The 24,397-nt window shown below is 34.6% G+C and overlaps 1 protein-coding gene across 2 annotated transcripts in view; it reads right to left on the reverse strand.

The window, feature by feature from the left end:
- The window catches only part of drosha (ribonuclease 3 drosha), a 357,699-nt gene that overhangs the window by 202,852 nt on the left and 130,450 nt on the right, over positions 1–24,397 (reverse strand). For both annotated transcript variants that reach the window (XM_090389541.1, XM_090389540.1), the window contains exons 9-10: positions 22,560–22,866; positions 9,808–10,102 (exon numbers count right to left, since the gene is read on the reverse strand). In XM_090389541.1, the coding sequence (XP_090245667.1) occupies positions 9,808–10,102; positions 22,560–22,866 (602 nt within the window). The remainder of the gene's footprint in view (positions 1–9,807; positions 10,103–22,559; positions 22,867–24,397) is intronic.

Consider the following 24,397-nt stretch of genomic DNA (forward strand, 5'->3'; position numbering starts at 1 on the left):
ATATTATTATTATTATTAGCCATATGGTGCAAGGAAGCCTGAGGCTTATGCTGCACCAGCCACAAAAAAAAAAAAAATTCCCGAATTACCCTGAGAGAGAGAGGGGGGGGGGGAATCACCAAGAAAGGGAAGAATGATGATATTCAGACTTAACAATGCAAATTTATAACTACTTAAATAGTTGGCTATGTACAGAAATTATGCAATTGCACTAACTTGTATGTCAGTTAACTCCTTATGTAACCTGACGCTTTAGCCCTAAACTATTCTGTTAACAACTTCAGTTTCAGCATTAATTTCACATGGTTCAAGAGTAATTAACTGAGCTATTTATTTATTGGTTAAATACACCATGTAGGTTTTCTTTGATTTCTCTGTGTGAAAAGAATTAACAATTACTGAGGAAAAAAGAAACTGTTTCTTTTTCCTTCCTTCCTTAACCGTAGCTACAATACGAGGTATAATCGACACAATATTCTAGGCAAAATGAGTTTCAGACAAATAACAAAATGAAACTAAACCAGTATGTATTCATTCCTTTGCTAATTTATTCATGATTTTTCACTTAAGTTTTTTCTTTTTAAACCAATACATTTTTATGAAATATGCAGCCTACAAATAATTTTTTTACTGAACTTTTCAAAAGAGCTAATTTTTTTTTCAAAGAGACTTACAAAGTACCAAGGGAAGCCATTCAACAAGACTTTTAAAGAAGTAAGGTAAGTTATTCAATGAGACATATAAAGGACAGTTATTCAAAACCCAAAAATATTTTTGTTTTAGTGACATTTTTCATTAAACAGTTGTAATAGGATTTTAGTACATAAATCACAAACACAAAATTATTATTTTCAAATAATAACAGGCAAAAATGTCACACTTGTTAATACAATTTTCAGCCAAAAAAATAAAAACTTAAATCCTTTATAACAGAAAATAAATCTCTCTAACAAAGAAATTTTATTATAGTAAAGTTTATAGCATTAAGAAAAGAATTTTAAAAAATACAAAAAAATTTTACTAAATAAATTCCTTCATTATTTTCTCCTCTTCACTAAGTGTGGAACCTAAAGATAATCTTAAGCTGGCTTGAAAAGAAATCTCTGGAAACTTCTGTGTGGCATAATATAGTGTCCTCTATCACTCCCTCATATAAATAGATGCTGATCCTCTCTCTGAAAGAACCAGCATCCACGAACATTTCAACCAAGTCCCTGAAAAGCTTCATTCCCTGAGAAAGGAAATTGCTTTCAGACTTCGCAATACAGCTGATTCATAATCACAATGCTTGTTCAAAGAGTTAACCTGATTGTGTTTCGCTTGCACTGATCAAAACAACAACCTTAAAAATGGCAACAAAGTTAGGACTTAAAATTATGGGACTGAACAATGTCTTCAATATCTGTACATTACAGATCAATACAACACTCCTCCAACACTTGGCCATTCTTGTGAGTTTTCCATAACATGTTGTGTGTACTGAAGTCAATTCATTTATTGCTTCCTTCCAGCTTCACTCATCATGAATTAAAAGCCAACTTAAAAGTTGCTTTAATTCTCCCATTAATGTTGTTATGCACACACCACAGCTCACTATATTAAAAGTGTTACAGAAATGAGTAACACTGAACCAGAGGCTTTTTTAGTAAAGAACATCTAAAATTATAGAAATACTATGTTTGATGTAAAAAGAGCTTTAAAAAAAAACAGATATAACAGTATATAACAGATAGAAGTAGAGAAGCAGATTCTGGAGGGAAAAAGACAACTTCAGTGTTACTTGTTATTTTGCTACCTTTCCACTAAGTGCAAAACAAAGCTTCAGAAAACTTTTGTTACAGTTGCAGTGTTCAAATTCTTCTAGAGGACAGTCTTCTCTATAACATAGGTTGGGTCATTCATAATCTTTGTTCAAATATATTCCAGCTCTAAAAAGGTTTCTTCTACTCATAAGTAGAGTTCCTCTAGCCCTAACTTAATCTACAAGGCTTTTACAGTAATGCCCCCCCCCTTTGCACCCAGGCAGAATTGCAGATATATATACATTCTAATCTAACAGCTGAAAATAAAATGTGGTGTGATCGAATAAGGACTCCAGTCTGCATTTTAAGAAAGAAAAGTTCTGTTTTACTAATGATAAGCACTCTGAACTATATTTTTAACAAAATTTTGAAAGTTACTTGAAATTTGTTCTATCACATCAGAATTTTTTTACAAAGAGAAAAAAAAAAAAAAAAAGCCCTAAAATATTGGTCACAGGTGCTTCTCGTTTATTTTTTATCTGGTTCATTGAAAATTTGCAATAACAACAAAAAAACATTAAGGAAATAAGCAGTATTAAAGGATTATCATTAAATAACAGGTGCCTAAGTAATTTAATCAACACAACCATAGAAAAATATCTGAACACACACACACACACACACACACACACACACACACACACACACACACACACACACACACACAATGAATTACACAAAACAGCAGTAGAAATTCTATATTTGAACAGGCTAAGAGTAGAAAACTTGCTTCTTGCCCTAATGGTAGCCAAGCATTCTGGTCCCTTGGCAAAGCTATTGGCCGCAACTTTTGCCCACCTCTGCTCCCACCTCTGTCCAAACCAGATGGTTCTGTTGTTACTTCAGCCAAGGAAAAAGCTGACCTGCTAGCATCCCATTTTTCTTCCAACTCATATATTAATGATCTTGGTAAAACACCTCCTACCATTCCCAACACGCTCCATTCAATGACTCCTGTGATCTTCTGTCAAAAGGATGTCAGAAGGATTTTGACGAATCTTGATGCTAAGAAAGCTACAGGTCCCGATGGTATTTCTCCACTTGTTCTCAAAACCTGTGCTCCTGAACTTACTCCTATTCTTTGCTGCCTTTTTTCACTTTCTTATTCCAAAGGTGTTTTTCCTTCTGCTTGGAAATTTGCTCATATCCAGCCAGTTCCTAAAAAGGGTGACAAATCCCTCCCATCCAATTATCGTCCCCAGTGCAATTACTTCTACTCTTTCTAAAGTAATGGAGAAATCAATTAACTGCCAACTCTTAAACTACCTAGAAACCTTCCATCTGATCAACGATCGCCAGTATGGATTCCATCAGTGTCGATCCAATGGTGATATTCTGGCTTATGTTACCCATTATGTTACTAATTCAATCGAAAAGTTCGGTGAAACACAAGCAGTTGCTCTTGACATCTCAAAGGCTTTCGATCATGTTTGGCATAAAGGTCTTTTAAACAAGCTTTCATCTTATGGTTTTCCAACTGTTTTTTGTAATTGGTTATCCAGTTTTCTCTCTGATCGCTCACTGAGGGTGATGGTAGATGGCTCTCTGTATTCTAACTTCTCCATTAATGCTGGTGTCCCCCAAGGTTCGGTTCTTTCCCCATTCTTTTCCTCTTGTATATTAATGACCTTCTTCCATCGACTGGAAATCCTATCCATAGTTTTGCTGATGATAGCACATTGCATTCCGCTTTCCATTTTGAGAAACCTTATCAACTTCAATCAAACCTCAATCAACTTCAACTTCTCGAAAATCTGCTACTAATTCCTTAAATGCTGATCTCCAGGTAATTCTCCAGTGGAGCAAAGACAACTTAGTTGATTTCAATCCTTCTAAAACTCAGTCTTGTCTTATATTTCACAAAAAGGATTCTTCTGCTCCTATGCTTATCTTTGGTGACACTCCGATTTCTAGACAAGATGATATATCTCTTTTGGGGATTACCCTGACTTCTAATCTCTCTTGGCACAAGCACATTACAAATATTGCTTCCTCTGCATCTAAAAAACTTGGTTTTCTCTTTCGCTCTTGGTGTTACTTTTCTTCCAAACAGCTGCTCACTCTGTATAAATTGCAAATACGCCCTGCCATGGAAGATTTTTCCAACATGTGGGGTGGTGCCTCAAAAACCTCTCTGAGGCTTCTTGATTCCATTCAGAAGAGGGCAGTTAGGTTAATTAATGATTCATCTCTAACAGAGTCTCTCCACTCGCTGTCTCATAGACATACTGTTTCTGCTGCACGCCTCTTCTACAGATACTTTCATGGGCACTGTTCTTCTGAATTGGCTTCTATAATTTTCGCTCTCTCTTTCAAAACAGTCCGAACACGTGCCGCCAACATCCATTTACTGTCCAACTTCAAACTCACAGAACCAACTTTTCGTCTTCCTCGTTTATTCATTCAACTGCCGTTTTCTGGAACAACCTTCCTTCATACGTATTTCCTGAAAATTACAGTCTACAGAAGTTCAAGTCCAATGTCAACAAATATCTTCTTTCGTCTTCTCAACCTCCAACCCAAGCACGGTACTAAGTATTATAGGTTCTAATACCTCTCCTGTTTGGGGTTTACATAAAAAATATATATATATATATATATATATACACACATAAAAGGCATGGATGAAAAAAATAATCTGTAAAAAGTATGTTTAGGTTTGAGATGATCTTTAGGCTGATTAATAAGATTGGGGCAGAGCTGGTTCAAAGATCCAACAACAGAGAATAAGAGAAGGCACATATCTGTAAATGTGGCAAAATACATATAGACCAGAAGATTTCAAATGCGCATAAACAAACATAACAAAAACATAGCTAAAGGAAATATTAAAAAATCAGAATTGGCATAACATGCGTTGACATGCATTCAGGTGTATTGTGATTGGAACTTTGCGACAATACAATGAGAAGGAAATTTTGAAAAAAGAAAAGTAAAAGTAGCCTTTTACATTAAGAAATTTTGCCAGGTTGCTTTAAACAGAAACAAGAGGAGAAATACAGAAGATTTATGGAAGAGGCCTTCAAAAACCAAGTTAAGTATGGACTAATGGAGCATGGTGAGGAGGGTGGGATGTTGGGGAACGAGAGTCAGTGAGAATGCTAGATGCTAGATTGGAGATACCTCTTAAGCCATGATGTCTGCAATTGGAGAAAGGCTAATTTGTAATCCTTGTTCTTACTCATTAATACCTTTGAACGAGAACCCAGTAAAGGGTTTGTAACGTGATGCTAGTTCATTAAAATTATTTATCATGGAGCATAGTGTTTGAATAGTTTATTCTCACTACCTGAAACAACTTTTTTCTTCATTCAGAGCTTGGATGAACTGTTTTCATTAAATCTAGCTTTATATCTGGAGAAGTTATCAGTATTTTTTTTCAAACTACTAGTGGCTTGTCTTTAATGTTTTTTGAACCTGTTGTTCATTTATTTGTGTATCCCACTTGCACAGAAGGCAAGGCATTGTTTGTATAACCACATTGTTGGCTAAGTAGCAGACCAATAACTTTAAAATCTCCACACACCCAACCATGATGCTGTAATAAGTTTTTCCCCAGAAAAAAGGTTAAAATTTTCAGTCTTCTTTTAACTGTGTTGAATGGGCTAAAGGAATGGATGCATACTTGTTAGTTATGAAGGACTCCTTTAAGGCTTTGCTTTGATGAGTCAAAAAACAGCGTTCACTAGGTTGACTGGTTGAAAATTTCAAAAACTTCAAAAATGAGGAATGTTGTTGCAATATATTATATTCGCCTTCTTTGGAAAACAAAGGAACAAATTCTTTTTCACAATGTCTATACCATGAAAACACAGTTCTGGTGCCAGAAGATTCTTCGATTTCAATGAATTAACTTTGTGTACAGCCATGGTGCTAAGTTGTGAATTTCTTCATCACAATAGTTTATATAACATAATTTATAAAAACTATTGTTACATAACGTAATTTATATAAACTATTGTGTAGCCACGAAGAAGCACTGCTCTTCATGGACTAATGTTATTAGTGGAGTCCCCCAGGGGTCGGTGTTGGGCCCATTGTAGTTTTCTGTATTTATGAATGATATTGATGAAGGTATATCAGGCTTGATGTCCAAGTTTGCTGACAATACAAAGGTTGGCAGGGTTGTTAATGACAGTAATGACTGTAACAGGGGGTCTAGAAAAGCTGGGCAGATGGGCTGAGAGGTGGAAATTAACGTTTAACATTGACAAATGCAAGGTGCTGCATATCGGTAGCAGTAACCACAGAGTAATGTACCAAATGTTTGGTACTACACTCAGGGTAGTGGAGAATGAAATCTGGGGGGTTATTGTACAGCAAGATAGAAGATATGAAGTTTTCTGAGCAGTGCAGGCAGGCTGCCAGAACAGCCCATGAGGTGTGATCAATGATATACAGGAATTTTGCTAGCAGGGATAAGGAGGTGATTATCCCTTTGTATAAGGCGACGGTCAGGCCACACCTTGAGTACTGCATACTATTCTGGAAGCCTCATTTTAGGAACAATGTAGAGCTGCTGGAACAAGTACAGAGAAGGGCAACGAGATTGGTAAGGGGAACAAAGGTTTGCTATTATGACGAAAGGCTTAAGCTCTGCAAATTGCAATTGTTTGTTTGTTATTTTTTTAGGAGCATTAGCAACTAAGGCCATATTGCTCCGGGAATATGCGGAGGTCATTTCCTGACCTTTCCGCATCCTCCGTATTTGGTGGTGACGGGCTCGAACCCCGGATTAATCACGAAGCATGTGCTACGCACTGCTGCTCCTTCCCACCTGGCTACGGAGGCACGCAAATTGCAAGATCTGGACACTAGGCACCTGTGAAGTGATCTGATTGAGGTGTTTAAGGCCTTGAACACTGCAATTAACGTCAGTGCAATTAACGTCATTAGTTTCCAGGTGAATAACATTGCTTTTTTTTTTACCCCGGTTAAAATCAGTTGACTTCATCAATTTTAGTTCCAGGCAGACATACTCTGGTTCTAGTCCATCTATCCTTGTTACAAAAAATGTTTCTCATTTCCTTAACAATGGACCAATAAAATACTATGGTCTTTTCCAGAGTAACTTTACTTGTTCAGTTTTCCCCCCAACTCAAGGTCTGAATCAAGCATGCATCATCTGGCAAATCACTAGTCCTCCAGTTTTGTTTCCAGGGCATCTACTCTTTCTTCAGCAATCCATTTTCATCTGGTAATGCACCAAGTTTTAGTTTTAGATCAGTACATTCCTTATATCCAGCACAAATTTGACAATCACCAGTTGGACTATCTTATTACTTGGAAAACATGTTGGAGACAGCACACATGATGAACTCATGAAGCACAGGAGAAATGCTCATGGCCATAACCATCTTAATCACGATATCTTTGGACAAAGTAATTAAACTGGATAATTAAATTGATAAAATATTACTGAAATTAAGCAGATAGCAAAAATTACTACTCAAAATTAAGAATCTACTTCACAAGATATCAAAAAGAAAATAACTAAGAATTAGCTTTACAAGAGCCAAGAATTAAATTTACACAATATTGTTGAAAATAACTTTACAAAATTAGAGAAATTAAAGCTGAAAAAAAAAAAAATAATAAATAAATAAATTAGACATTAAATTTGCAATATATTATAAAAATTGAGCAAGCACAAAGTTACTACTGTAATTCCTTAACCAAGGCAAAATCCAGAAGAACAGAGCTGTGAGACTCACATCTAATTATTATGATTGAATACTACCCTAAGGACAGATAGCAGTTAACCTCGGATGTTGTACCATTTGTCTATCTCAAATTGATTTTAAGAAACCTTTCCTGTCCCTGATGCTGCTGTTACTGCCATATCTTGATATTACCACTTCTGACATCTTTAAGGCACTAAAGATGTCAGAAGTAACTATTCTGCCAACGTCCTGTACCGACTGGCGCCAATGATTTGTCTTGGAAGTTTGTAATAGGGTGAGCTCAATAAGTCTATCAGCCTTGCATCATTTCCCTTTATTAATATTAATACTAATATTAAATGTACAGAAAATGAGGTTATACATTTGGGGTAAGAGTAATCTTAGATTACATTTTTATTTGAAAGCAATAAACTTGCTTATTTGAAAGCAATTACTTGCTAAGGTAATTGATAATGAAAAAAGAACAAGTATTATGCTTCCAACATGGAGTTTCGTCAAATAGTGCTGATAAACTGCAAAGACACATGGTGTTTTATCTATGATGAAAATAAATTTGTAGAGAGAGAGAGATGGAGGTCATTATTCCAATATACAAGGTGTTCATTTTAAAAGTAAACCTAAAAACGATCAAGGGAAAATACAATTTATTATCAGAATAATTAACAAATATTAGTTTATAAACAATGCTGGAAGTGTTCTACATCGTTAGAAATATACAAATTCTTTCTTTTGGTCATGCTGCAAGCAACACACAAAGAGTTTGAGCCAATACACTCCTGACTGTATTTTCAGCTCATTTTGAGCTGCTGAATGCTTCATGGATTGCTCTGCTTTAATAACTCCTATAAAAAGAAGCTTTGGAGATGTTAAATCAAGGAGCTAATAGCCTTACACCTGTGGCTTCCTAGCCAAAGTCCTTGTGATGCAATTCAATTCCCAAAAATCTCTTGCAACATTTCATTTAAGTGTGCAGTATGGCAGGTTGCCCCATCTTGTTGGAGTCAGATGTCACTTTCATTTTCCTCTAGAAATGCAATAAACTGAATTATGATGTCTTGGTAAACATCAACGGTGAGAGTTCGTTCAAAAAAATATGGGTCCAACTTCAAGATGTGCCACAACAAACACATTTTTTGGGCATGCAAAGGCATTTTGCAAACATATGCAGATTTTCAGAGCTCCATATCTCTGTTTTTAACTGTTGCCATAGTTACTACAGTGAAACCATGCTTCATCAATAAAATAAATATTATCCAAAATTAAGATACCTTCAAGGCAAAGTATGATTTTAAATCAGCAACAGTACCATAAACTTTTTTATATTATTGTAAAATTGAGACTCGTGCATAATGTGGATTCAGTATGGAAAAAGTTTCAGAGCAAAATGAGTTGATGAATGCTAGTGATATCCCATTTTGAATGCTGAGATAAAGATTTGTTTGGTGACTGCAAAATTTTTTGTTTAATGTCATGTAAAGTGTCATGTATAAGAACACTCCATCTTCTTTCACGTTTCTTATTCCCAACTGATTTACACTCATAATATTTTTTTATTATCTTTAAAGTTGCAGCTTTCCGTGTCTGATTATTAAGAGAGTTTTCTACAAATTTTTGTTGAAAAATTGTTTTATAGTGACATTCACTGTGAGATTCATTTTCAAGTCCACCAAAAAAAAACACACTGCTCAAGTGCATACACTATGATGCATGCAAATTAAAAAACTCAGATTGTGATAAACAGAACACTTACTTCACTAGCACCCTCACACAATTACACAAAACTAATGTACAATTAATGATCATTAATTAGCAACACTGTACTTAATACAAATAAAGTGGGTGCAAATAATGAGAGAGAAAGAGAGAGCTTCAGCTCTCTGTGTTGCAAAGACTAGGCATTTGTGTGAATCTTGAAAGATCTAAAAGGTTTGAGTAACTAAATAATGGGACTTTTTTTTTTTTTTTTTTTTTAATTAAGTGGCACAGACTTAATTTAAGTGGTACTTAAATTAAGGAAGGATAATTATAGACCATATGAAAAGAAATTTTATTACAGATATACTACTATTAATAATACTACAACTTGCCACCTGATCTGTAAACCTACAGGGCTTGAATAAATTTAAAGCCAAGCAGTAAAAGCTTGGCTTCTAAGCACCATTTATTTATTATTATTAATAAATACACAAAAAATATACATTTTTATGATTACTAAGTTTAAGCATCCTATTAGCGATTATTTGCAATTAGTGGTTTGTACTTTTATTTATACTATAACAAAATACATAAATATTGTGTGCTTAAATAATAATCAAGTTTACCTTGGATTGCCAGCATAACTCAGCTGAGGAGGACGAACACCAAAATGTACAATTTCTGGATATACCTGGCCTTTTGAATCACACTGTTCTCTGTCAAGTTGATCAATGCGTAATGAACAAGGCTTCATTCCAGGGCAAGTTCCAATCATACCTTTAACTTCATCGGCAAAATCTTGCCATTTGTACTGGCTCATATGCACTAATTCTGAAAGCATCTCAGGATCAACCAAAGATTTATTACTGTTTAACAGATATCGCAGTACAACATTCATAGACAGAAGTTCTTTGCCTTTATCTGAAACAAAAGATACTCAATGCCTGTAAGCAAATATCGCAAACACAGCATTCATTCTGAAAAATTTTTTTAAGCAGCTAAATGAAAATTTTTATTACAACTAACTAGTACAGTTATTCTGAAGCAATTATAATTGAATACAAGAATTATTTATAGTGGATTGGTCTGCCCAGTTTTTAATTTCTACGGTTTAATAACAAAGCACAATTGTAGCCTAAATTTATTACACTGCATAATAATTTAATCAGCCATTTCCAAGAGCACAGGAAACTCCTTTTAATATAACATTTCATTCATTAATATTAATATCTCAGATAATTCAATACATTTCTATATCTTTTGCAATTAATTTCGTGAGCATTATACTGATTAGAATTAAGTCCTACAATCAGAATTTGTGAACCGAAATAAATTTAAAACAGATAAAGCAGAACCACAATAAATCTGGCAACGTTGGGGGTTAAATATCAATGGATTTTTGAAACTTAATAGTATTAGTAAAATAATAAGAGGAGTTTACCTCGATATAGTACGTATGATACCCTCCAGAAATTAAAACGGAAAAAACGAAAAAAATCGACAACTTACCGGTACATTAGAGTAAATTATAAATAATTAAATAATCAATTTAACACAATTCAAATCAATTTAAAACAATTAAAAATCAAATTAACGCAATTAAAAGAATCTAATGAAAATATTCTAAACGATTTTCCTTACCGAAGCTGACAATGCTTTTCGACTGTATATCGTGATCACAGGAATGAAAATTATCGAATCGGGTTAAACCTGAAACTTAAATAGTGATTATTTGTCTTCGCGTATGCGCGTAAAGGTCCACACATCGGAGATCAAATATGGCCACTGAACATTAACAGAATTCTCGTGTAATTTAATTTCAACGGTTTCTGCAATTAATGGTCGCGTATAATTACGTTGAACGTTAAGTATTTTGGCCTCGTTAAATAAAAAAGTATGTTTTTCGTTAATGGCATGAAAGGCTAATTCTGACGCTGCTGAAGGAGAAGCACGAACTGAGGCTTCATGTTGAGTTACACGAATATTAAGAGAAAATTGCGTTGAACCTTGCTAAGACGAGTGGCAATCACCGCAAGAAATGTTGTATACCAGATCATTAATTTGTGTTGCGAACGCGGAAAGAACCGAGCGATTGTTCAGTATAGTGTGTAACTTCTGTATTGGCCTAGCTACAATTTTAAATTCGGTATCTTTAAATAATCTGTTAAGCTGTTTGTGCCACTGTTCAACATATGGGACAGAAATAAAGTATTTTTTGATATTACTATTGTTGATTGGTGTAGTATTTTGTATCTTATCCTTAGCTTGTACCCTAATTCGGTTTATTGTGGTAATGGAATAACCCCTGTTTAAGAATCTGCTAGTTAATATTTGTATTTCTGAGTCCAAAGCAGAATCCGTCATTGAATATTTATAGGCATTAAGAAATTGATTAAAGATAATCGATCTTTTGTAGGTGAACGGGTGATAGCTATTATAATGTAGAAGCATACCGGTGTTTGTAAGTTTTTCGATAGATGCTAAATTGTATTTTATTCGAGTCCCGGGTAAGCGTGAAATTTAGAAAGTTTAATGACTTTTTATCCGTATCCTCCCTTACCAATGTAAATTTGAGTCTAGAATGAATATTATTAAACGAATGTAAAATGTCTTGGATAGTACTGCTATCGGTAATAACTAGAACATCGTCTAAATACCTCCCAATTTAATTAGTATGTGATATGGGGTCCAAAAGGTGTCAAATGTATCTGCTCAATCGTTGAGAGATAGATCTCTGACATTAAGCCACTCAGGCTCAAACCCATTGGTAATCCAAAAATTTGTTTGTACACCTTGTCTCGAAAGGTGATGTAGTTAGCCTCAACTAACAGTTTAATTAAGTGAAAAATTTCCTTAATTGGTAGCTTCGTATAATTAATCGGTGTCGAGTTTTTATTTAACATATCCCAAATAATATCTAATGTGTATTCAACGTTTACATTCGTATATAATGAGGTAACATCTAGTGAGAATAAATTGTCATTGTCACCGAGTCTACAGTCTTTAAGATTATTAAATAATGCATCGTAGTTCTTAATCCCAAATTGTATTACCTGTCTAAAGGGTTTTATAATGTTATATACATGTGTGGCTAAGGATGAAAATGCCAAGTTCCTGTAGGAAACAATAGGTCAAATAGGAAATCCAGTCTTGTGTAATTTTACCTGACCGAAAAGTGCAGGAATATTGTATGTTCTGGACTTCAATTCCTTCAACTGAACCATAGTAATGTAGTCGTTTTTTCGATACGTGGTTAACGTTTTATTGTATTGATTGACCAAATTGGTAAACAGTGCTGGGTCTACTTCACGATAAGTGGAGGTATCTGACACAACTGAATCTAACTTATTAATATAATCATGTTTATCTAGTATTACCACTGTATCTCCTTTATCTGCCCTCTGTATAATAATGTCCTTATTTCCCCGAAGTTCTCGTAAAGCTGAACTGTCATGTGTATTCAATTTAAGAAGTCGCGTTTCTTTTATGTTATTCACTATATTGTATTGAGTATTACAGCTCTGATTCATACTATGAAACTTAATAGTGTAATGACTCTGCAGATAGTAAAGTGTACAATCATCAACTATTACAGAAATTATCTTTCTACCATAAAAATCATGCTGCACAGCCTGTCTACCATAGAAAGCTTATGCAATATTCTAAAAGAGCAGCAAAACAACATTGTCTGCATCGGTATAATAGCTTTACTTCAGGAAACTTTCATGAGTATCACATTCTAAGCCTTAAGTTTATAGGGAGAAAAAAAACTATCACACAGGCAACTACATCAATACGATTAATCATATTAATAATAAATAAATACAACCATGGCAAATTTCCCATAACTTCCAGAAGCAGTGTTCCCCAATTTTAATCAAACTTTAATATGATGTGATTGGACAAAAAGCTGTTGGAAAAACCCACTAAGGTTGGGAATACTATATATGTTGAAATTCTGTACAAACCAGCTAAACATCTTGAGTACTGCATACAGGAATATACAGGAATTCTGCCAGCAGGATAAGGGGGTGATTATCCCACTGTACAAGGCAATGGGTAGGTCACATCTTGAGTACTGCATACAGGTCTGGAGGCCTCATTTTAGGAAAAATGTAGATATGCTGGAAAGAGTGCAGAGAAGAACAATGAGACTGCTGACGGGAAGAAATGGTACTCTGAAGAAAAGCTTCACTTCAAATGCAGCATCTGAAGACAAGCAACCTGCAAAGTATTTGACTGAGGTGTTTAACTCTTTGATGGCATTCTTCCTCTTACTCAATACTACACATAAGAGGACATAATTTCAAATTGAGGAAGGATGGTTGATATGTGGAAGTTTTCTTTCAGCCCAGTGATTGACTGTTGGAAGAAACTTCCATCTGCTGTCGTGGCTGGTTTCAATAAATCAAGGAAGTACCAAACAAACTACTGGAGGTGATGTGCAGTTTTTTTTTTTTGGCTGATGTTTGGCTGTTTATAATTAAAACTTTAAAATATAGTATCATGGAACCTCAAAGCAATTCCATTTCCAAATACATCCTACTAAAAACATGGAAGCTTTCAACAGACTTTTTTTTTTTACCATATTGACTTGTTTGATGGCTTTCTAGTTATACCTAGCTATTTAGGATATTCCACGTGGCTTTCTAGACACATGGAATTGGATGTATGATTTATGACATACCACAGGTACAAGAACCACCTTTCACACTGCATATCTCTCTATACTTTCCATTGGCTTTATCACAGTGTAACACACACACACACACACACACACTTTGAAGGAACTTGCCCTTATTTTTTTTTGTGTGTTCGAGCAAGCTGTGTTAGATTCTGCATTTTTAACAAAAATTATGACAAGTGCTGAGTCTTGAATATATAGATATAACCATAACACCAAGATTCAAAGTACCCAATGGAAGACAATGGCATCACTAAAGCTAAAAAGGGTATGGCAGTCAAATTCACAGGTCATGTTCATTTCATTTTTTTTAAGAGGGGGTAGTACAATTTGTATTATCAGAATTTGTTCTAAGAAGTGTTGCCATTAATATACACTGGTGTTCAAAGAAAGTGCAACACCCCTTAAAATTGTAACTGTCGTCCGAATACCGTAAGTATATGGCAATATTTCTTACAGATTGCATCAGATAAGATTGACACACGTAGGTGATAACATAATATTGTATCATCTGTTACTTTCAGCTATATAAGCACGCTCTGCAAGAGTTGCAGTCATTCCTTGCTTGTTTCAGGATGGCGAGTTATGTGTAGTTGATGCCGTGAAGAACGAGTGCTATTGTTGCTTTACGTGAGGAAGGATGTTCTTCCCGTCATATTGTTTATAAAGTGTCTTGTAATCAGTCGACAGTGAGTAGATTTCTTTCCAAACTCAAGGTTCTGCTGATAGGAAAAAAGGAACCGGACGCAAACGAGTCTCTATGCCAAAACAGGACCGTGTTTTGAAGTGCTTATGCCTTAAAAACCATAAAGCTTCTTCGTCTGAGATGAAAAGAAAATGGGAAGAACATACAGGAGTGGTAGCAAGTGCAGTAACAGTCAGAAGACGCCTCTTCAAAAATGGACTTGTAGCCCTTTGTCCTATGAAGAAGCCCCTCCTCACACAAAAAATGAAAAAGACCTGATTAATTTGGTGCAAGGAGTATGGTAAATGGATCCCCGAGCAGTGGAAGTCGGTTATTTTCTCGGATGAGAAGAAATTTGTCTCCCATTAGAGCCAATCCCATGGCTCTAATGGAAGACAAACAATTTGCCGTAGACACTGTGAAGAATACCATCCAGAAAACTACAGTGAAATTCCCTACCAGCCAAATGATATGAGGGTGCATTTCATATCGCGGAGTAGGTCATCTGCAGTTTATAAAAGGTTCCGTAAATGCCAGTGGATTGGCAGCAATTTGCCTTCCAATGGCTATATTGGAAGGCAAATTGCTGCCAACCATTAGAGACCATTTCAACCTGCCAAGTAACTGCATATTTCAGGAGGACCTTGTCATCAGGCGAAAAGTGTAAGTAGGCACTTCTCTAGTTACTTTAGCTTCATTTCTGCATTAGAAGTTTGACAGTAATGTGTTTACATTTGCTACAGGTGAAAAAATGGTTGGAAGAACGGTCCATTACAACTTTTAGCTGGCCAACAAACAGCCCGAACCTGAATCCTTTAAAGAACTGTTGGGATTGTGTGAAATCTACAGTTGCCAGAAAGAAACCAAAAACCCTTCGTGAACTTCTGGAAGCCATAATTCATGTTTGGAATCACAAACTATCAGTTGATTATCTTCAGAATTTGATCTTTTCAATGCCTCGACAGTGTGCTGCTGTCATCAGGGCCAGAGGCAGTTCAACTAAATATTAGTTTGCACCTGGCAAACTTTTCATTTAAAATGATAAACTGAAGCAAATTGAGGGCTTCTGATGACATTTCAGTCATAATTGTCGTGTTTACCAAAATTCATATATTGAATTTTGGAATTTTGAATATAAAATCTCAGATATGTATAAAGGTTGCAAATGCTCATTTTGGAATATTTTAAGAGCACCTGTCAAATAATACTTAGCTTTGCCTTAACTATTAATAAATATCTTTTGTTTACATTTCTGTTTGTGATGCTAGTCATTAATGTAACATACCATCGTGAAAAAGGGTTCGAAATGTGAAATTCTTAGGTGATGCACTCTTCCTAGGAGATGCAATCTTCTTTGAATACCAGTTTAGCTTACTATCAAGAAGTTTCGAAATGGTTGAAAGATGCAATCTGCTGTAAATGACATGAAAAATGATAGACTGGTTGACTTCTTTGCCATGACATTCACATATCACTCACCATCTGGAAACTTCTGGCCAATAAAATATTCTCACTGTGCCACACCCATCTTATTTGCCAGATCTGGCACTGTGAAACACTTTGCTATTCTCAAAATTAAACCAGGACATGAAAGAAAAATAATGTGATTTGACTAAAGAATTCCAATAAAACATGACTGTCTAAAAAGCAATCACAAAAGAAGACTTCCAAAATGCTCTGAATCAATGGTAGGCACAATGGAACATGCGTGTGTGGTTGCAGGATTTATATTGAAGAATATTAATAATGTAAGGTTATTTGTTGATATGCAAGTGCATGGATATTAATGGTAGGGCAGTGTATGCATTATCCTGCAACTTAAATAGCATATCATAGCTGGGGTGAACTGGATAATATTGGATAATTTATGAAATATCATTTTGTACCTTATCTCAGATATGTTTCTTTGGAATTGAGTTGCTGACCAAGAAGGGTTGAGAAAACCTTCATCGTGTTTTCTTAACTATATCTAATTAATATCAGTCTGCTAGCAGGATTCTAGCTTGCTGGAATATACCACTGGATAAGGGAAGAATCTGACAAACTCAGTACACAAATATGACAATGATCTCCTAGTGTTTTTACAGGAGGACAAATTAAGAAACTTTATAATTACTACTGATGTGAATCTGCAGACTCTCTTCTTCCAATGTTTTTCAATTATGCACAGCATGCACACACGCATGTGTGTGTGTGTGTGCGTGTGTGCATGCTGAACTTTTTTAAACTACCATTTGTCACTCGTAATGTATTAATCAGATGTCTAATTTTAATTTTTGGATATTTTAACATCACCTATATTGTAAATATTTATCTCCATGTAAGACCCTCTGGCCAGGTACCATACAGGGTAGGTCTTTGCTGGCTCTACCAATGAATTTATATCTTTTTTTTTTTTTTTTGAATTAGCTGACCAACAAACTGATATTCATCATTATTATCTACCACCTAGAGATTCTACTTCCAAATGGCAATGGTATATTCCAGCAAGCTAGAAACCACCCAAACATGCTAGCAGACTAACATCAATTAGATATAGTTAAGGAAGATGCAGATTTTCTCATCCCACCTTGATCAGCAACTCAATTCCAAAGAAATATATCTGAGATAAGGTATATAAAAATATATTTCATGAATTATCCAATATCATCCAGTTTACCATAGCTGTGATATGCTATTTAAGTAGCAGGGTAAAGCATATATTAATATAGTTGGAGAAGGATATTACGTGGTAGTTTTCCCAGAAATCTAGATTTCTATTATGACCATTCTTAAACCATCTTATACACAGTTATGTATGGTCTGAGGATAGGTTCTGGCAAGGTTCCCAAAAAATTACCTTATTGTATAGGGATTTAGTTAATAGTTAAAAAAATTACCTTAATGTATAGGGATTTAGTTAATAGTTAAATAATAAATAAATATTTAATAGTTAAATAAATGTGGTATAAGAGTGATTATTATAAAAATCTAGAAAGCATACGCTGCCTTACCATTAATATCTGTACACCTGCATATCTACAGGAAAATTAATGTGTGATGAAACATTTAGCCATTATAATAGCTTCTAGTCTCCGTGGAACAGTCTCTGCCAGTTTTCTGTATATATGCCCTCTGCCATTTGTTCTTCAAAGCAGCAACCAACTTAGCTCTGTTTTTGGGAACTCTCTCCTCACATGCACCCAAATATCCAATTCATTCCAGATATTCTCTGTAGGATTGAGGTCAAGGCTAGTCCAACTTTCTCGATATGTCCTCAGTATGCCGCAATGCAAACAGTATGATATATAAAGCATTGTTCCGCTGATATAGGAATGGGCATTCCCTGATATGCTGCCACAACAAGGTAATGCATTATCCAAGCTATCTAGATAGATCTCAGCATTCACAGTTTTCTCTGAAACAACAGGTCCTAGGCCAAACCATGAAAAATAGCCACAGACCATTATGCTCCTCAGCCAGACTTCACTGTTGGGACAATAGAGCTGGGCAGGTAGCTTTCTCTGGGTATCTGCCACACAACCAGGAATGACTGTCAGGTGACATCTGGCATTAGTTGGGACGATTACTGTGGATGGCTGCATGATATTGGTAACCCATGCTTTGGGTTACCATAGCATATTCTTTCAATGCATGCATGCGTACACACATGCACACAGAAGAGCCCTGCAAAGAGTCGCTTTTGTGGAATGTAGGTCAAGTGTTGTTATTGTGTGTGTGTGTGTGTGTGTGTGCGCGCGCACAATAACAACACTTGACCTACATTCCACAAAAGCGACTCATTGCAGGGCTCTGCTTTCACATTCTGTCAGCTTTGGTAGGTTTCTCTTGTCATTTTGTGATAGTTTCAGCACTAGTTCACTTCCATTTGTAGATTTCATCACCAATCATTGATCTAGAACAGGCTTGTCCAACTCACGGCCCAGGACAGCTATGAATGTGGCCCAACAAAAAATTGTAAACTTACAAACTTTATGAGATAGATTGCAACTAAAAATACCATTAATAATACTAGAAATACAATTTTAACATCCTATTGATAAGCGATGAATTTCTGAATTTAACACGTTCTTTGGCAATGAGAGATTCATAAAATCATTCTCAAATAATTGCATTTATTCAAAATTGCCACCCATGCGAGTAGTTACTTCTCAACATAATAAATGGTGCGCTAGCACTCTTGCTTCCTACTTTTACCACACAATAGATGTCTCTCTCTCTCTCTATGTGCACCATGGGTACGCTGGTATGGCTTTCATTTGGCGATTTGGTGAGTAAAACGCAGTGATTATTGATAATATTTATTCCTACCTACCTTTGTAAACGGCAGGCATTTTTGGTTATTTAGAAGACATGTAAGTATTTTTATTTGATTATTAAACCTTGCTTTCTAATTTTCAATCTATTTTTTTTTTTTAAATTCCAGCATGGCTTCCACAGCGTCTCAAAAGAAAACCGAACCAAAAAAAAAAAAAGAAAAATTATAGAAGAAGGAAGATTGTTCAACGAAAAGTGGACAGATGACTACATTTTTGTCAAGGCAAATACTAAGGCAATCTGCTTAATTTGTAGGGAATTTGTGCCAGTTTTCAAAGACTACAATTTGAAAAGGCATTATATGCAAAAACATGCTGCGAAATTTAGTGCTTATCAAGGAATGTGTCGTAAAGACAAAATAGTGGAACTGAAAAAAAGTCTATGATCTCGACAAAGTTTTTTTAAAAAAATAACAACTCAAACGGATTCTATTGTAAAAGCTAGTTATGTAGTTGCAAACCTGATAGCAAAAAAATCAAAACCGTATGCCGATGGTGAGTTTATAAAGCAATGTATGGAAAAAGCGTGGCAGATATAATTTGCCCTGATAAAAAAGGGGATTTTTCTAAAATCAGTTTGTCTCACCAGACTATAGCCAGGCGAACTGATGAAATAGGAAAATCTATCAAAAAAGTTTGGAGAGTAGAGCTGCTAATTTTAAATTTTATGCTTTGGTGATAGACGAAAGTATTGATGCTACTAATACAGCTCAATTGGCAATTTTTATTAGAGGTATTGATGACGAATATAATATCACTGAAGAAATGGCTTCTTTAGTGCCATTAAAAGACAACTAAATCAAGAGATTTATATGAAGCAGTGAAAAATACGTTAAAGCGATTTTCTTTGTCCATTGTGAACTGATGGCGCCCTGGCGATGATAGATAAAAGAGATGGACTTGTAAAATTAATAGAAGACAATGCAATTACCTCCCAAAATTTACGTATGATGAAATATCACTGCATATTACACCAAGAAAATTTATGCGCAAAAGCTGTAAAGATGGATAATGTCATGCAGATTGTCATCAAGGCTGTAAATTTCATAAGGGCCAAGGGATTGAATCATCGCCAATTCCAGGAATTCCTTAAATTTATGGATGCTGACTATGGGGACATCATTTACTTTTTGGAAGTAAGATGGTTAAGTCGAGGTAAAATGTTGAAATGTAAAAAAAAAAAAAAAAAAAGTTTTTTTTTTCATGATTTGCGAAATGAAATCAAATCGTTTATGGAATCAAAAACAAAATTTGTGCCAAAACTTGACGATTAAAACTGGCTCACAGATTTGGCATTTTCAGTAGACTTGACCGCTCATTTAAATGAGTTAAACATGTGTCTTCAAGGTGAAAACCAACTGATCAATACAATGTTTCAAACTATAACAGCGTTCAAAATGAAACCATGGCAATCTCAAATTAAGGCAAACAATTTTATGAATTTCGACACGTTGGCTAAACACAGTCCTGTGAACAAATTGTTACAAACTTTTAATTATTTACAAAAAATATGCAGCCTTGCTTTTCGATTTGATACAGGAATTTGAGAACAGGTTTCAAGATTTCCGGAAAAATCATCAATCTTTTGGTATATTTGTGACTCCATTTTCAGTCGACATAAACATGTTACCTGCCAATTTTCAAATAGAATGCATAGAGCTACAATCTGACATTCAACTTAAAAGAAAAATCTGATCATGTCTCTTTACTGGACTTCTATAAGACATATCTTCCCAGAGAAAAATATCCCTTGCTTCACAATCATGCCTTATTCATGTCATCGCTATTTGGAAGCACCTACATTTGTGAGCAGCTATTTTCAAGGATGAAGTACACGAAGAATAAAACTAGAACCAAAATATCTGATGAGCACCTTGAGAACTAACTGAGAATTGCAACTACTTCCATCGAACCAAATATCGAAGCATTAGTATCTCAAAAACAATGTCAAACATCTCACTAATTTCATGTTGCTATCTTGTCTTTTACTTTTATAATAAAAAATTCATGAATTAACGAAGTTTAAATTACTTAAATATGTTAACTATATATTCTACGTTTTTTTGCTCATCAGCTATCGTTAGTGTTAGTGTACTACCAATTTTAAACACACACACCAACCGTTTATGACTGATTGAATAATGAAATAAAATAAAATAAAATGATAAAAAAGACTGTAAAATAATATTTACAAAAAACTTTTAATTATTTACAAAAAACAAATATAACAAAAATAAAATAAGTAAATAAGTTAAAATACATTAAAATATAAATATAAAAGCGATAAAAAAGACGATAAAAACACTATTAGAGCTTTCGGAGGTGTCTACCTCCTTCCTCAGCAATAGTGAGACTTAAGCGACACATCCTTAAGTACCAGGTTCACGGCACACGTGGATGATCAGGCGCATACTCAGCATTCACTTGTACCAGAAGCGGAAGTGGTCTGGAGACGTGGAAAATTAAAACGTTTATCTCTGGCCAAAACCACCGCCTCAAAAAGGGGGTGAAGCCTAACTCCCCTGTCTCTGTTCATGCTATTGTTACCAGAGGATCCAATCCACAGACTTTCCAGCCACTTGCGGTCCCAGAATCTATGCGCCCGGTCAAGGATGACAGCATTGTTGGGGGAGATCTGGTGTTGTTTTTCCCAATAGTGCTCGGCAATGGCGGATTTATTGAGCTCTGCGGTCCGTATCGCTCGTGAATGCGATATTTCTATTAAGATAAAAAAAGATAAAGATAAAGATAAAGATAAAAAATTAAGATAAAGCGATAAAAAAGACATTTCGTGAATGTCTTTTTTATCGCTTTTATATTTATATTTTAATGTATTTTAACTTATTTACTTATTTTATTTTTGTTATATTTCAGTTTTTTGTAAATAATTAAAAGTTTTTTGTAAATATTATTTTACAGTCTTTTTTATCATTTTATTTTATTTTATTTCATTATTCAATCAGTCATAAACGGTTGGTGTGTGTGTTTAAAATTGGTAGTATGAATAATCCCAACCTCAGAGGCCTTAATAATTGCAGATATAGTGTTAGTGTATTTTATGTATGGCCCAAAACAAATCTTCTTCTTCCAATGTGGCCCAGGGAAGCTAAAAGGTTGGACACCCCTACTCTAGAATCTTCAGTGCCACTGATATGTTATGTAGAGACCAAATGCTAACGTGGCACCTTTTTATCATTCTACACTGGAGGTCTATTGACCCAATAAATCTCAGCATCTTGATTTCACAATCATACTAATGTCTCAAGGAAGGCCTACAAGCATATTTATAGTTGTGTCTGATAAGACACAATTTTCTGTTTTATCTTATATACATAAGATAAAACAGAAAATTTATTTATGTTTTATCTTATGTATATATCACTTTTATTTTAATAAATTTATTTTAACCAGTTAGTCGATCGCTGCAAGAAACTTTGATGATGTATTACTATGTGTTCATATTTCAGTAACAGTTAAACGCATATTAGATAACTATAAATAATTACTGAACAATATAATTAGCAAGCCAATACCTCTATTTTGCTTCATTAAAAAAAGAAGCTATAAACTTGGAGACCATGAAAAATATGATTAATGGTTTATATGTGGGAGGAAACAGATCTGGGATAGTTGAGAACCACTGCCTATATAAATAATTAACATGCACAGCACAATAATTAGCTTCAAACATACCTTCCAGAGTTCTTGCAAAGCGAGGCATGAAGTGAAATCGTGGGCAGCCATTGTCATCTCCATAAGCTTTCCAATCCAAATCTACCAATTCTAATACCTCACAAAAGAGGTATTTGGTGAACAGTTCCAAACCTTCAATAGTAAAGTTGTCTGGGAATTTCTCAGCAATATATAAAATTGTGTACTCTATATTAAAGCGAATTATTTTACAAGTTGGCAATTTTTCTAGAGGGGAATGAGAAAACATTGAAAATCCCTCAAAAATAAATTCATTTCCATCATGTTTAATAGTTGTTGGACACTTTATCTGCAATGAAAGAGGGGGAAAAATCAATAATATTAAAAATTTATTTTATTAATAAGCTTAGTAAAAAAAAGTGCAAAACACTATCAACAATAATAATTAAAAATCATCACAATTTTTAGCTAGCTTGACTATTATTCCTAATCATAAAACAAATGCACTTACATCCAACAGCCATACAAATTCCTGCAGTGGGGGAATTCCAAATCAAAACTATAGATAAATTCTTATTCTGTTTTGTTTTCTGGGGAGGGGCAGGAGAGGTGAGTGCTAACCTTACGCTTGGGTGATCCAGATGACTGACTTAGGTGCCAAGACACTGGAGAGAAGAACTACTAACCATATCAGCAGTGTTTTCCATGCATGTATCCTTGCAATTAATTTTTGTAGTAATAGGATCTATAAAATATAAATTTGTATGTATTATCTGTTATTTGATTTTGATTATGGAGAGATCCAGCACTGAATCCTCATAGCTAAGGCTTGGGCTTGTATTCAACTTAGAGACAAATATCATGAGACAAATATCAAATATTATGCAGTTCTGCTTAAATTACTAATACCTTTTTAAATTGTATAGCATCACCTGAATGGGTGGATCTGCTATATATTTAAAAATCTGAGACTGCCAGGATAACTGTTTTGAAGCTGTCCTGGCAGTGGTCTTTATATTTTTAAATGGAAGTTTAACTTCCATTCACCACTTGGCTATTCGCTTAGACATAATATATTATTCACAATCAGCATAACATTCATAACGTAACATTATACTCAGTAAATCCTAAATATGCTGTTTTCTTCACTTCTCTCGTGTTTTGCTTTTGATCTCAGAATACATGTTTTTGTTTATATTCTTAGAAAATTGTTTTGAATGAAAGCTGTACTGTACTCCTGTGCTTCTATTTTCCAACACTGTGTTCTGTACACAATTTTCTGTTTACAGCATTTACTGATGAGCATATAATACAGAGTAATTTTTAAAGATACATTAAAAGTGCACATTTAACTTTTTTTTTTTTTTTTCAAGGTAATGCATTCAAATCAGGAAAAAAAAAAAAAAAGGACTCATACAAAAACATATAAGAAGTTAATGTATTAACTTTTATTTCATAAGAAAATGGTGCTTGGCAGCCTTCCTGCAAAAATAAGGTCAAAATGGCTACTTCTGCAAACTATCTGCTAACCATATTCTTGTGTGTGATGAATTTATGCTCCTTGTTGAATATATTTTTGATCAAAATGGTCAGACAATGTTTTCAGGAATAAGCAGAGTGGGCTGCCAAAAACAAAACGAAAAAAAAAAAAAAAAAAATATATATATATAATAAATAATAATAATAATATAAAAAAAGTAATAATAATATGTATATATACAGCCACTCCCCGATTAACATAAGGGTTGTGTTCCGTGGAACTCTACATAAGTCGGAATTTCCCCCATGCTTGTGCAGCACTCGCAACTGTGCTCGGTGGATTGATTGAATCAAAAAAGAAATGTTCGACGAACATGTGAATAGACTTATTTATTGTATTT

Source organism: Mastigoproctus giganteus, chromosome 2, assembly GCF_048544385.1.
Source record: "Mastigoproctus giganteus isolate SK-2022 chromosome 2, ASM4854438v1, whole genome shotgun sequence".
Classification (NCBI taxonomy): Eukaryota; Metazoa; Arthropoda; class Arachnida; order Uropygi; family Thelyphonidae; genus Mastigoproctus; species Mastigoproctus giganteus.